An 11,354-nucleotide genomic window follows, 5' to 3' on the forward strand; every position below is an offset into this window, starting at 1 on the left:
TTTGCCCCCCAAGACCCCCCTGGTGCCCGTGTTTGTGTTTGGGGAGCTGCAGGCGCTTCCCCAAATCTCCTTCCCTGAGGGCTCCTTGATGCAGAGGCTGCAGAGAGGAGTGAAGGCCCTGCTGGGTTTCACCCCCTGTGTGTGGAGGGGGAGGGGGTGGCTGCCTCTGCTGCCCCACGCTGTGCCCCTCACTGTGGTGGGTGAGTGTGGGGGACACAAATGGGGGAGGGGGGGGCTGAGGGTGTCCAGATGGGGTGAGGGGAGCAGCAGTGAGGTCTGTTGGTGCCCAAGGGGACCCATGGGTGTCCATAGGGGGGCAATGGGGAATACAGAGAGGAATCATTGGGGCACGTGTAGGGTGCAGAGCCATGCAGGGATGCGGGGGGGGGGGGGGGGGGAGGGTCGGTCCTGCAGGGCCTTTCACTCTGAACCCCCCAATTTTCCCACCCCCGTTTATCTTCCCCCCCCTCCCCCATTTTCCCATTCCTCCACATTTCCCCAGTTCCCACCACCCCCCCCTTTCTCCACCCATTGCTCCCCATTCCTCCCCGTATTACTCCCTTACCCCCCCCACTGACTCCCCCGTTCCCCCATATTACTCCCCCATCCCCCCATATTACTCCCTTACCCCCCCCCCATTCACCCCCCTCCCTTTTCTCCTCCTCACAGTCGGAACCCCCTCGAGGTTCCCCACCATCCCCGCCCCCCCCCCCCCCCCCTGCGGCGGCACGCGCCTGGGGCGGGGCTTCCCGAGGGCGGGAATCTCACCGTGATCTGAGCCCATTCATAAAGGAGAGACCCGGGAGATATGAATGGAACCCGGGAGGGGATGAATGAATGAACGGACGACGGACCCCAGGAGTGAACGTAACCCCGTAATAAACGGCCGCCTCTGCACCTCGCTGTCACGTGGGTCCCCACAGTTAATTAGTGACCAGCAGGAATTAGTAGAAAGCCTAGTCGTTAATTAATGCCCCTCGATCCCCACTCAACCCCATTCATTCTCGCTGATCCCCACTGATCCCCATTCATCCCCATTGACTAACACAGGACTGATAAAACTCCCAATAACTGCACTCCCACCCCGTTCCATTACCATCATCTGAGGCTCTCGGCAATTAATGACCCCCGTAATTAAATAGGAGCTGCTCTAGTCATTAACGTACCCTCCTACTAATTAATACAGCCCCCACTAATAAATAACAAACCCAAACGTAACGCTCCGCCGCGGACATTAACGCTCTCTCTGACCCCTCCTAGTTACATAGCCACCGGCTGACTTAATTGATTACTTAAACCCCGGATAATTAATGAGCGGTCCGGAGCAGTTAATTAAAGCCCGCCTCCCAAAAGGCACCGCTGGGATTCGAACCCAGGATCTCCTGTTTACTAGACAGGCGCTTTAACCAACTAAGCCACGGCGCCGCTGCGCGCTGCGCTCCCCGCCCGCCGCCGCATCCCTGAGAGCCGCGCATGCGCAGTGCGGAAAAGGGTGGAAATGGGGGGGAATGGGGGAAAATTGGGGAAGAATTTGGGGGAATGGAGGAATATGGGGGGAATGGGGGGATATGGGGGGGAATGGGGAGGAATACTGGGGAAATGGGGGGACTGGAGGGGAATATGGGAAGAATTTGGGGGGGAATGGGGAAAATGGGGAGATATGGGGAGAGAAATGGGGGGAGAAATGGGGAGAAGTGGGGGCTGGGGGAAGAATGGGGGGAAATAATGGGGAAAAAGCGGAAACGGGGAAAGTTGGGGGAGGTGAAAATTGGGGGGAAATGGGGAAAACGCTGCCGTCGCCATGGCAACCAGCGCTGGAGCGACAGTGCGGCGGTTGCTCGGCAACCGTTGTCATGGCGACGGGGGGGCGCTGGGGGGTGGTGGTCAATGGGGGCACTGGGATGTAATGGGGAGCGCTGGTGGGCGACGGGGCGCAGTGGGAAAACGAGGTGCAAAATGGGGGGGCACTGGGATGTACTGGGATGTACTGGGAGGGAAGCGAGGGAGAACAGGGAGATGTGGGGGGGCACTGGGGGGCACCGGGACACATTTGGGGGTGTCCCCTATTCCTCTTCCATCGGGGGGGCGGGGCCATCCCAAGGACGAATGGAGGGGAGGGGGAAGGAGATGGGGGGGGGGGGGACCCTCTGCGGTAGGAGACCCCCCCCCACTGTCACGTGATCCCGAGGTGACGTCACCTGGCGGGGGGTGGGGGGAGGGCAGTGGGGGGGGCTCCTCTGCCGCAGGGGTGAATCATCGGGGGGGGGGGAGGGGGCAGGGGGGGGAGGGGACGGCCCTATGGAGGGCCCTATAGAACCCGCCCCCGATGTCTCTACAGAACTCCTGGACCCTATAGGACCCCAATGGTCCCTATAGAATCCCCCCTTGGTAGCCCTATGGAGACCCACAGGTCCCTGCAGAAAGCCCTGGACCCTATAGAACCCTTCTTAGCCCCTATGGAACCCCCTCAGGTCCAACAGATCCCTCTCCGTGGCCCTATAGAGCCCCTACAGATCCCTATAGTCCACCCTCCATGGCACTATAGGGCTCCTGGACCCTACAGCACCCCACAGATCCCCATAGAGCCCCTCAGACCCCTATAGGGCCTCCCCAGGTCCCTACCCCTTTGCCATATAACCCCCATCCCCCTGCCCCATACATCCGATCCCTATAACACCCCTTACACCCCACATATCCCACACACCCTGCCCTAGACACCGTGTGCCCTTTAGAACTCTCTGCCCTACAGACCTCCAGTCCCTAAACCTCTCTTCTGTCCAGACCCCACACCTCCCGGACCCATTCACCCCTCATCCCAAAACCCCCCAGATCCTATATATATTCCTGCCCTATACCCTCTAACCTGTAAATCTAAGGCAGACCCCTACCTATTCCTACACCCCCCCACACACCCTATAACTCCCCAGTCCCTATATACCCTAAACCTCCTGCCCCACACCCCCAGACCCCCCCCCATACCCCCTACATCCCCCACACCCCCCACACTCCCTATACCCCTACACCCCCGTACTCCCCCACACTCCCCACGCCCCCTACATCCCCCATACTCCTACACCCCCATATCCCCCCCCATACACCCCACCCCCCCCATATGCCCCACCCCCCCCCCCATACCCCCTACATCCCCTACCTCCCATACATCCCATATCCCCCATAACCCCTACACCCCCCATACCCCCAGCCCCACGCCCCCCACCCGCAGGAAGCTGCGCTGCTCTGACTCATCACCCCCATTGCGGGGGGGGGGGCCTATAGAGGCAGCTGCAATGGTGAGTCACTGGCGGGGGCACGCCCCCCCCCCTCCCCCGCCCCCCCTCCTGCAGCGGCTTATGGCACCTGGAGGGACCCCCATGGGCACCCCAACCCTATAGGGACCCATAGGGACATGCAGAACCCCATAGGCACTTCCAAACCCAGACGGACACGGCCCTCCCCCCATAGCCACCCCAGGACCCATAGGGACCCACAGGGTCACAGGGACTCCCCATAGACACACGGGCACCTGGAGGGACCTATAGTTGCACAGGGGCACCCATATGGACCCACAGGAACCTATAGGTGCAGAGCAAACCCTCCCTCCCTCCCCCCCCCCCATATATTCAGGAACGTATGGGGTTGCCCATATGCACCTTAACACTTATAGGGTCCTATAGCAGCACTGTGACCCCAAATCCGCCCCAAATCCACCCCCAATCCTATGGGTCCTATGGAGACCCAGGGTCCCTTCGGCCATATGGGCGCCTGTAGCTACTTACAGGGGGACAGGGACCCCCCATAGGTGCACCAATACTTATGGACGTGCGTGTCTACACATGGATGCACGTATGTGCAAGCAAGCACACACGTTACATGTGTGTATGTACAGCCACGTACGTATGCACACACCTATACGTACAGAAACATACGTGTACACGTGTGAGTGCAGCCCTACACATGGAGGTACCCTCATGTACCGTCTGTGTTCACGTTGATGCCACATGTGTGTGGCTGTCACGTGTGAACACCTAAACACCACGTGTGTACACGTGTGTACGGCCTGTGTACACGCACGTGCCATGCAGACACACGTGTAACGTGTGTGCACACGTGAATGCTACATGTATGTACAACGTGTGTGCCCGCGGGTGGGGGAGGGGTCACTTTTGTGGTGGGAGGGGGGGTCTAAAGGGATGTGTTTGGGGGGGCTCTATAGGGGTGGGGAGGGTCCATAGGGGTGTGTATGGGGAGGGGATGTATGGGGTATGAGAGCCTGTGTAGGGCCGTGTGTATGTCTGGGGGTGATGTATAGGGCTGTGTGTACATAGGGCCGCATAGGGGGCTCTGTAGGGCCATGTACTGGGCTCTGTGTATAGGGCCGTACATATAGGGCTGTACATATAGGGCCGTGCCCTACAGGGCCGTGCCTATGGAGCTCCACGTATAGGGCCGCTCTCAGGGGGGTCCCCTCGTCTGTTTGACCCCCCCCCCCCCTTTCCCCATTCATCCCCCGCGCTCATTCATTCATCCATTCATCCATTCATCCCTCCCGTCCGCGCGCATGCGCTCCTCCCTCCTTTCCCCCCTCCCCCCCCCGGATTTTTTTATGAATGGGCGCATTGACGTCAATGGAGCCCCCACGTGGGGCCGCGCGCGCCTATAAAAAGGGGCGGAGCCGCCGAGCGCTGTTCGTGGTGCTGAACCGGAGCCGCTGCCCTCTAAGAACGGAACCGGAGATCCGTTGGGAGGGAGCTGCCGGTACCGGAACCGGTAACAGAGAACAACTGGGAGCCGGTGGGAACCCCGAACTGGGACTGGGAACAGCGCGGCACACGGATCGGGTAGCGGGGATTGACTGGAATTAACCGGGAATCGCCGCCGGGAGCCGAACTCAGCGCCGGAATCCCCCCAGCAGAGACTGGGGAGGCAGCGGGGGGAGCCCCGAGATCGTCGTGAGCCCCCCCCGAGTTGGTAAATGTCATCCCGACCCCCGCCCCGTGTCGTCAAGTGGGGGAAACGGAGGGGTGGGGGTGATGGGGGGGGGTGGGGAGGCTGTGAGGGGGGGGATTTGGAGGGATCTGTGGGGGAGACGGGGGGTTTGGGGAAGGATTTGGGGACTCAGAGGGAGGGGGGGGTTGGGGAGAATTTTAGGGGCTTTGAGTGGGGTTGGAGGAGATTTGGGCGATTCTGGGGGGGTCCCGGGGCTCAGCGTTGGGCGTGGCAGCTGCGGCAGGCGGGGGGGGGGGCGTTCGGGGGGGGGGTTGTGCACGGTGTGTGGGCACGGGACGGGGGGGGCGGGGGGGGGGGGTGCCGTGAGTCAGATGTGCTGCAGGGATGTGAGTGTGGGGGTGTGATTTCGGAGCTGGGCACGTATGTGGAAGTGCTGCGTGTGCACGGGTGTGCAGTGTGTGCACGGGTGGGCTGTACGTGTTACATGTTAAACGTGTGCGTAGGTGGGCTGTACGTGTTACATGTTACACGTGTGTGTGGGTGGGTTGTACGTGTTACATGTTACATGTGTGTGTGGGTGGGCTGTACGTGTTACATGTTACGTGTGTGCGTGGGTGGGCTGTACGTGTTACATGTTACACGTGTGCGTAGGTGGGCTGTACGTGTTACATGTTACATGTGTGCGGGGGTGGGCTGTACGTGTTACACGTTACATGTGTGCATGGGTGGGCTGTACGTGTTACATGTTACACGTGTGCGTAGGTGGGCTGTACGTGTTACATGTTAAACGTGTGCGTAGGTGGGCTGTACGTGTTACATGTTACACGTGTGTGTGGGTGGGCTGTACGTGTTACATGTTACACGTGTGCATGGGTGGGCTGTACGTGTTACATGTTACATGTGTGTGGGGGTGGGCTGTATGTGTTACATGTTACGTGTGTGCGGGGGTGGGCTGTACGTGTTACATGTTACATGTGTGCGGGGGTGGGCTGTACGTGTTACATGTTATGTGTGTGCGGGGGTGGGCTGTACGTGTTACATGTTACATGTGTGTGGGGGTGGGCTGTATGTGTTACATGTTACATGTGTGCGGGGGTGGGCTGTACGTGTTACATGTTACGTGTGTGCAGGGGTGGGCTGTACATGTTACACATTACATGTGTGCATGGGTGGGCTGTACATGTTACACGTTACATGTGTGCGTGGGTGGGCTGTACATGTTACATGTTACATGTGTGCGGAGGTGGGCTGTACGCGTTACATGTTACGTGTGTGCGTGGGTGGGCTGTACGCGTTACATGTTACGTGTGTGCGTGGGTGGGCTCTGTGTGTTACATTTGTGCACGGATGTGCCGCATGTGCCACATATGTGCACGGCTGTGCTCTGTGTGTTATGTGTGCGCACGGATGCGCACGGCTGTGCCACGTATGGGGCTCACACTGCGCTGTGTGACGCACGGCTGCGCTGCGTGCGGGAGGCTGTGAGGGCTCTACATCGCATGGACGTGTCACGTGTGGACACGTATGTGCTGCGTGTGTGCTCTGCGTGTGCTGTGTATGTGCTGTATGTGGTGCGTGGCGTGCTGTATGAATGGACCCTAAAAGGGGGGGGGGACGACTCGTAGCACTGGGGGGCCCTTATGGGGGGATTTAGGGGGCACACGTGCAGCGCACGGGGGTCCCAGGACAGTGGGGATAATTGGAGGACCCTGCGAGGGACCCTATGAGGGGATTTAGGGGACGCTGGGGGGGGGATTAGAGGACGCTGGGGGGGGGGGATTTATAGCGGGGGGGCCCCAGAACATGGGAAGAACTTGGGGGATTTAGGAGACCCCTATGAGAGGCTTTAGGGGGCACCATGAGGAGAAATGGGGGGGGTCTACGGGGAGGGGGGGGGCGGCACCCGATACGTGGGAGCCCCAAAACATTGGGACAACCGGGGGATTCTGTGGGAGGGGATTTAAGGGGGATCGAGGGGACCCTTACGGGGGTCCCCCTGACCTTCCTGCCCTCCTTCCCCCCCCCCCTTCATCCCCCAGGCACGATGCCCCCCCCCGCCCGCCCCCTCCGCAGCGCCGCCCTCCTCCTCTCCATCGCCCTCCTGGCCCAGAGCCGCCCGCAGCCCCCCCCCCAAAAACCTCCGTCATCCGCGAGGGGGGGGGAACCTTGGGAGGACCTGGAGCCCCCCGGCTTGGGTGACAACTTGAAGGACGTGGGCACGAAGCGAAGCCGCGGCGGATCCCCGGCGGAAACGTGGAAAGAATTGGAAGAATTGGGCAAACTCCGCGCTGAGGCCAAAAAAAGGGAAAGGGAACGGGAGAGGGAACGGGAACGGGGCCGGGGCTGGGCGAGCGCACGGCAGCTGCGACAGCAGCAAAGCCTGGAGCTGAAGCTGCTGGAACGGCGCTACCAGGAGCTGATGGAGAGCCGGCGGCAGGCGCAGGCTGCGAGAAAAGCGGCCGCCGAGGAGGAGAGGCTGGCGGATATGGCCTCGGATCTCCTCCTGCGGTACCTCCTGCACGGCCCAGGAGCCGAGGGGAAGCGGTCAGAGGAGGAGGAAGAGGAGGAGGAGGAGGAAGGGGGGGAGAGGGAGAGGAAGGGGGCGTGGGTTGGTAGGGGGTACGCGGCAGAGAGGGGCTTCCCCGGGGAGAAGGGCTTCGCGATGGGGAAGGCATCAGCGGGCAAAGAGCTGTCAGCGGGCGAGGCGGCATCAGCGGGAAAGGAATTCCCCGTCGAGAAGGAAGTCGGGAAGGGGTCCGCGGTGAGTAAGAAGTTCTCGGCGGGCAACGGGCTGCCGATGGGAAAGCAGCTCTCCATTGACAAACAGTTCCCCGCGGGGAGGGGAAGGGAATTCCCACGGGTTAACGCCTTGGTGGGGAAGGGCTTCCCTACGGACAACGAGATCCCGGTGGACGGCTGGGCCCCGATGGACAACGAGGTGCTGGTGGGGAAGAAGATCCCCCCGGGGAAGAAGATCCCGACGGGGAAGAAGATCCCGACGGACGCCACCAGATTCCCCGCGGCCAACCTGCTGCCCCCGGACGACGGCCCGATGGCCAACCAGATCCCCGGGGACGACGACGTGGCGCCCATCCGCGGCCGGGTCCCCAACCCGACTCGCCTCGACCCCCCCCCGGCTCTCGGCTTCCCCCCCCCCGACGACGACCCCGCGTCCCGGTCCGCCCCGCTGCCGCTGGCCGAGGCTCTGGCGGCGGCGCTGCCGGCGGCTCCCGGCGACGCCGGGGACGCCGGTTTGGATCCCGGCACCATCGATCAGCTGATCGAACTGTCGAGCCGCCTGCACCTCCCGGCGGACGACGTGGTGGACATCATCCACGACGTGGAGCAGAAGCGGCAGGAGGAAGCGGCGGCGGCGGCGCTGCTGCCCGGTGATGACGTCATCGGGGAGGATGACGTCACCGACGACGACGAGGCGGAGGAGGAGGAGGACGAGGAGGAGGAGGAGGAAGAGGGGGGGGATGAAGCTCTGCCCCCGCCGCCCCTCCCCGCCCCCCGGCCCAGGACGTTCCGGACCCCGGCGATGCAGTGGGAGGGGAGGAGGTGGTGAGGGGTCCCGGCCCCGTTTCCCACCCCAGCACCGCGACCCCACCGCCCCCAGTCCCCCCAGTCCCACCAGTCCTCCAATCCCAGTTCCTCCAGTCCCGCTCCCTCCATCCCAATCCCCCAACCCCAGTTCTCCCAGTCCTCCCAGTCCCCATCCCACCCCTCCCAGTTCCCCCCAGCCCCACACACAGACGCCCCTTCATTAATTTTGCTAACAAATAAAGGCAACTATTTTAGTACGAGTTTGGCTCGTTAGTGGGCCCCGGGCTAATTAACCCCCCTTGCACTGATTAGTCTTTCTGTCCTAATTGCTCCCCCTACCCAACGTCTTACAGACCAGCACGAATCCCGACTGCGTGTTAATTATGGCTGTTAATTGCAGCCTCCCCATGCTAACTAAGATTCCCTGGGATTAATTATATCCCCCCCACATACCCTCACATTAATTATCCCCCCCCCCCACGTGTTAATTACCTGTTATTTATCCCCCTTGCTCGCTAATCAACTCCTTCATACTAATTAGTCATTTCCCACTTACACCCACTGCCCCATTCAATAATTACCCCCGCACCAATCAATCCTAATTACCCCCCACTAATGACTCCCCCAGCAATTAATTACTCACAGCCTTGCAATCTCGCCCATTTATTGGGGGGCCCCACGCCCCCCCGTGGTCCCTTTAAATCGAGGGGTCCCATGGGGCACCCCCAGACCCCCAAAGGTGGGGGGGGGAGGGAGGCCCCTCCCAAACGTCCTTTTTTGGGGGGGGGGGTCCGGTGTGTGTGGGGGGGGGGCTACGCCAACCCCATCTCCTCCAGGACGCTGCGGGGGGATTCATCCTCCTGGGGGGGGGGGGCAAAAATTGAGGGGGGGGGCTACAATTAACGGAGGTCCCAAATTATAAGGGGAGCTCAAATGAAAACCAGGATCCCTAAAACATCTGGGGGGGGTGTTAAAATATGGGGGGTGTCTGAAAGGTGGGGGGTGCAGAGGGGGGTGAGACCCCCCCCCCCCACACACACACACACACACACAGGGGACCATGGGGGAATGTGGGAGGGGCCCTGTGCTCCTCCTCATGGGGCACCAAAGGGGTTCCAGTGCTCCCTTATGGGGTTCTGGGGCTGCTGGCTTCCCCACTGAGGGGGCTGGGGGTCCCGTGGGGGTCTGGATGGGGGTCCTGTGGGGGGCCTGTTTGGGGGTCTGGTTGGGGGTCTGGTTGGGGGTCCGGTTGGGGGTCCCGTGGGGGTCTGGTTGGGGGTCTGGTTGGGGGTCTGGTTGGGGGTCCTGTTGGGGGTCTGGTTGGGGGTCCAGTGGGGGTCCGGTTGGGGGTCCCGTTGGGGGTCCCGTTGGGGGTCTGGTTGGGGGTTTGGTGGGGGGTCTGGTTGGGGTCCCGTTAGAGGTCTGGTTGGGGGTCCGGTTGGGGGTCCCGTGGGGGGTCTGGCTGGGGGTCCGGCTGGGGGTCTGGCTGGGGGTCCGGCTGGGGTCTGGTTGGGGGTCCGGTTGGGGGTCCGGTTGGGGGTCTGGTTGGGGGTCCCGTGGGGGGTCTGGTTGGGGGTCCGGTTGGGGGTCCCGTGGGGGGTCTGGTTGGGGGTCCGGCTGGGGTCTGGTTGGGGTTTGGTTGGGGGTCCGGTGGGGGTCTGGTTGGGGGTCCCGTTGGGGGTCTGGTGGGGGTCCGGTTGGGGGTCCCGTGGGGGTCCGGTGGGGGGTCTGGCTGGGGGTCCTGTGGGGGGTCCTGTGGGGGTCTGGTTGGGGGTCCAGTTGGGGGTCAGGCTAGGGGTCCGGTTGGGGGTCCCGTGGGGGGTCTGGTTGGGGGTCCCATTAGAGGTCTGGTTGGGGGTCCCGTGGGGGTCCGGTTGGGGGTCCCGTTAGAGGTCTGGTTGGGGGTCTGGTTGGGGGTCCCGTGGGGGGTCTGGTTGGGGGTCCGGTTGGGGGTCCTGTGGGGGGTCTGGTTGGGGTCCGGCTGGGGTCTGGTTGGGGGTCCGGTGGGGTCTGGTTGGGGGTCTGGTTGGGGTCTGATTGGGGGTCCGGTTGGGGGTCCGGTTGGGGGTCCGGTTGGGGTCTGGTTGGGGTCTGATTGGGGGTCCCGTTGGGGGTCTGGTTGGGGGTCCGGTTGGGGGTCCGGTGAGAGGTCCGGTTGGGGGTCTGGCTGGGGGTCCGGTTGGGGGTCTGATTGGGGGTCTGATTGGGGGTCCCACCTCCTGCAGCAGGTCCGCCTGCTCGATGGCCTTCAGGACGCTTTTCTTGGAGGTGTCCTGGATTTCCCCCCCCATCACGAATTCATCCAGGATGAAATAAGCCTTCTCAAAATTGAAGATGATGTCCAGCTCACAAACCTGGGGGGGGGGGGGGAAGAAATAAGGGGTGGGGGAGGCAGAAATATGGAGGAAACAGAAATAGGGGGTGGGCGGGGGGTGGGGCAGAAATAAAAGGCGGGTGGGGGAGCAGAAATACGGGGATGGGGCAGAAATACGGGGTGGGCAGGAGGAGCAGAAATAGGAGGTGGATGAGGGGGGGCCGAAATAAAGGATGAATGGGGGGGGGGGGAAGGGGGTAAAAACAGGGGAGCCTGAGAGGGTCTGAAACAGGACAGAGGGAATCCTTGAGGTGTGGGGGGTGTTCCAAAAATGGGTCTGGGGGAGGTGTGGGAGGGTTGGGGATCGTAATGGTGCTGGGGGGGAGGGGGGGGTCCTGAGCCCCCCCCTCCACGCCCTGCCCCCCCCTCCCCCCCCCCAAGACGTACGCTCCCAAAGTATTTGTCCAGCAGCTCCACGTAGCGGTGGATGAGCTCCAGGGTCAGCAGCTCGTTGTCAGCGCCCTCGATGGCGCAGCAGAAATACAGG

The 11,354-nt window shown here is 62.2% G+C and overlaps 2 protein-coding genes and 1 non-coding gene across 3 annotated transcripts; 1 reads left to right on the plus strand and 2 right to left on the minus strand.

Annotated features, from left to right (window-relative positions):
• Positions 1 to 1,351: 1,351 nt before the first annotated feature.
• TRNAT-AGU (transfer RNA threonine (anticodon AGU)) lies at positions 1,352 to 1,425 on the minus strand. Its single transcript has one exon. It is a non-coding gene; the product is annotated as a tRNA-Thr (tRNA).
• Positions 1,426 to 6,991: 5,566 nt separating this feature from the next.
• LOC146541842 (uncharacterized) lies at positions 6,992 to 8,736 on the plus strand. Its single transcript, XM_085215506.1, has 2 exons — positions 6,992 to 7,708; positions 7,829 to 8,736. The coding sequence occupies exons 1-2, from the start codon at positions 6,992 to 6,994 to the stop codon at positions 8,513 to 8,515; spliced, it is 1,404 nt and encodes a 467-aa protein (XP_085071632.1). The 3' UTR covers positions 8,516 to 8,736.
• A 404-nt stretch (positions 8,737 to 9,140) lies between these two features.
• LOC146541843 (AP-1 complex subunit sigma-1A) lies at positions 9,141 to 11,350 on the minus strand (the record flags this gene model as incomplete). Its single annotated transcript, XM_085215507.1, has 3 exons — positions 9,141 to 9,353; positions 10,710 to 10,847; positions 11,255 to 11,350. Coding segments are annotated over 3 exons (282 nt in total), but the record flags the coding sequence as incomplete, so codon positions are not given.
• Between the last annotated feature and the right edge of the window lie 4 nt (positions 11,351 to 11,354).

This window comes from Meleagris gallopavo, unplaced genomic scaffold (assembly GCF_905368555.1).
Source record: "Meleagris gallopavo unplaced genomic scaffold, MGAL_WU_HG_1.1 scaffold_81, whole genome shotgun sequence".
Taxonomy (NCBI): Eukaryota; Metazoa; Chordata; class Aves; order Galliformes; family Phasianidae; genus Meleagris; species Meleagris gallopavo.

What these genes read in the sequence shown, in the direction of transcription:
- LOC146541842 (XM_085215506.1), top strand. Translation starts at nt 6,992, where the DNA reads ATGCCCCCCCCCGCCCGCCCCCTCCGCAGCGCCGCCCTCCTCCTCTCC. An exon ending in AAGTCGGGAAGGGGTCCGCG is followed by an intron (nt 7,709 to 7,828) that starts GTGAGTAAGAAG and finishes TTGGTGGGGAAG; the next exon opens with GGCTTCCCTACGGACAACGA.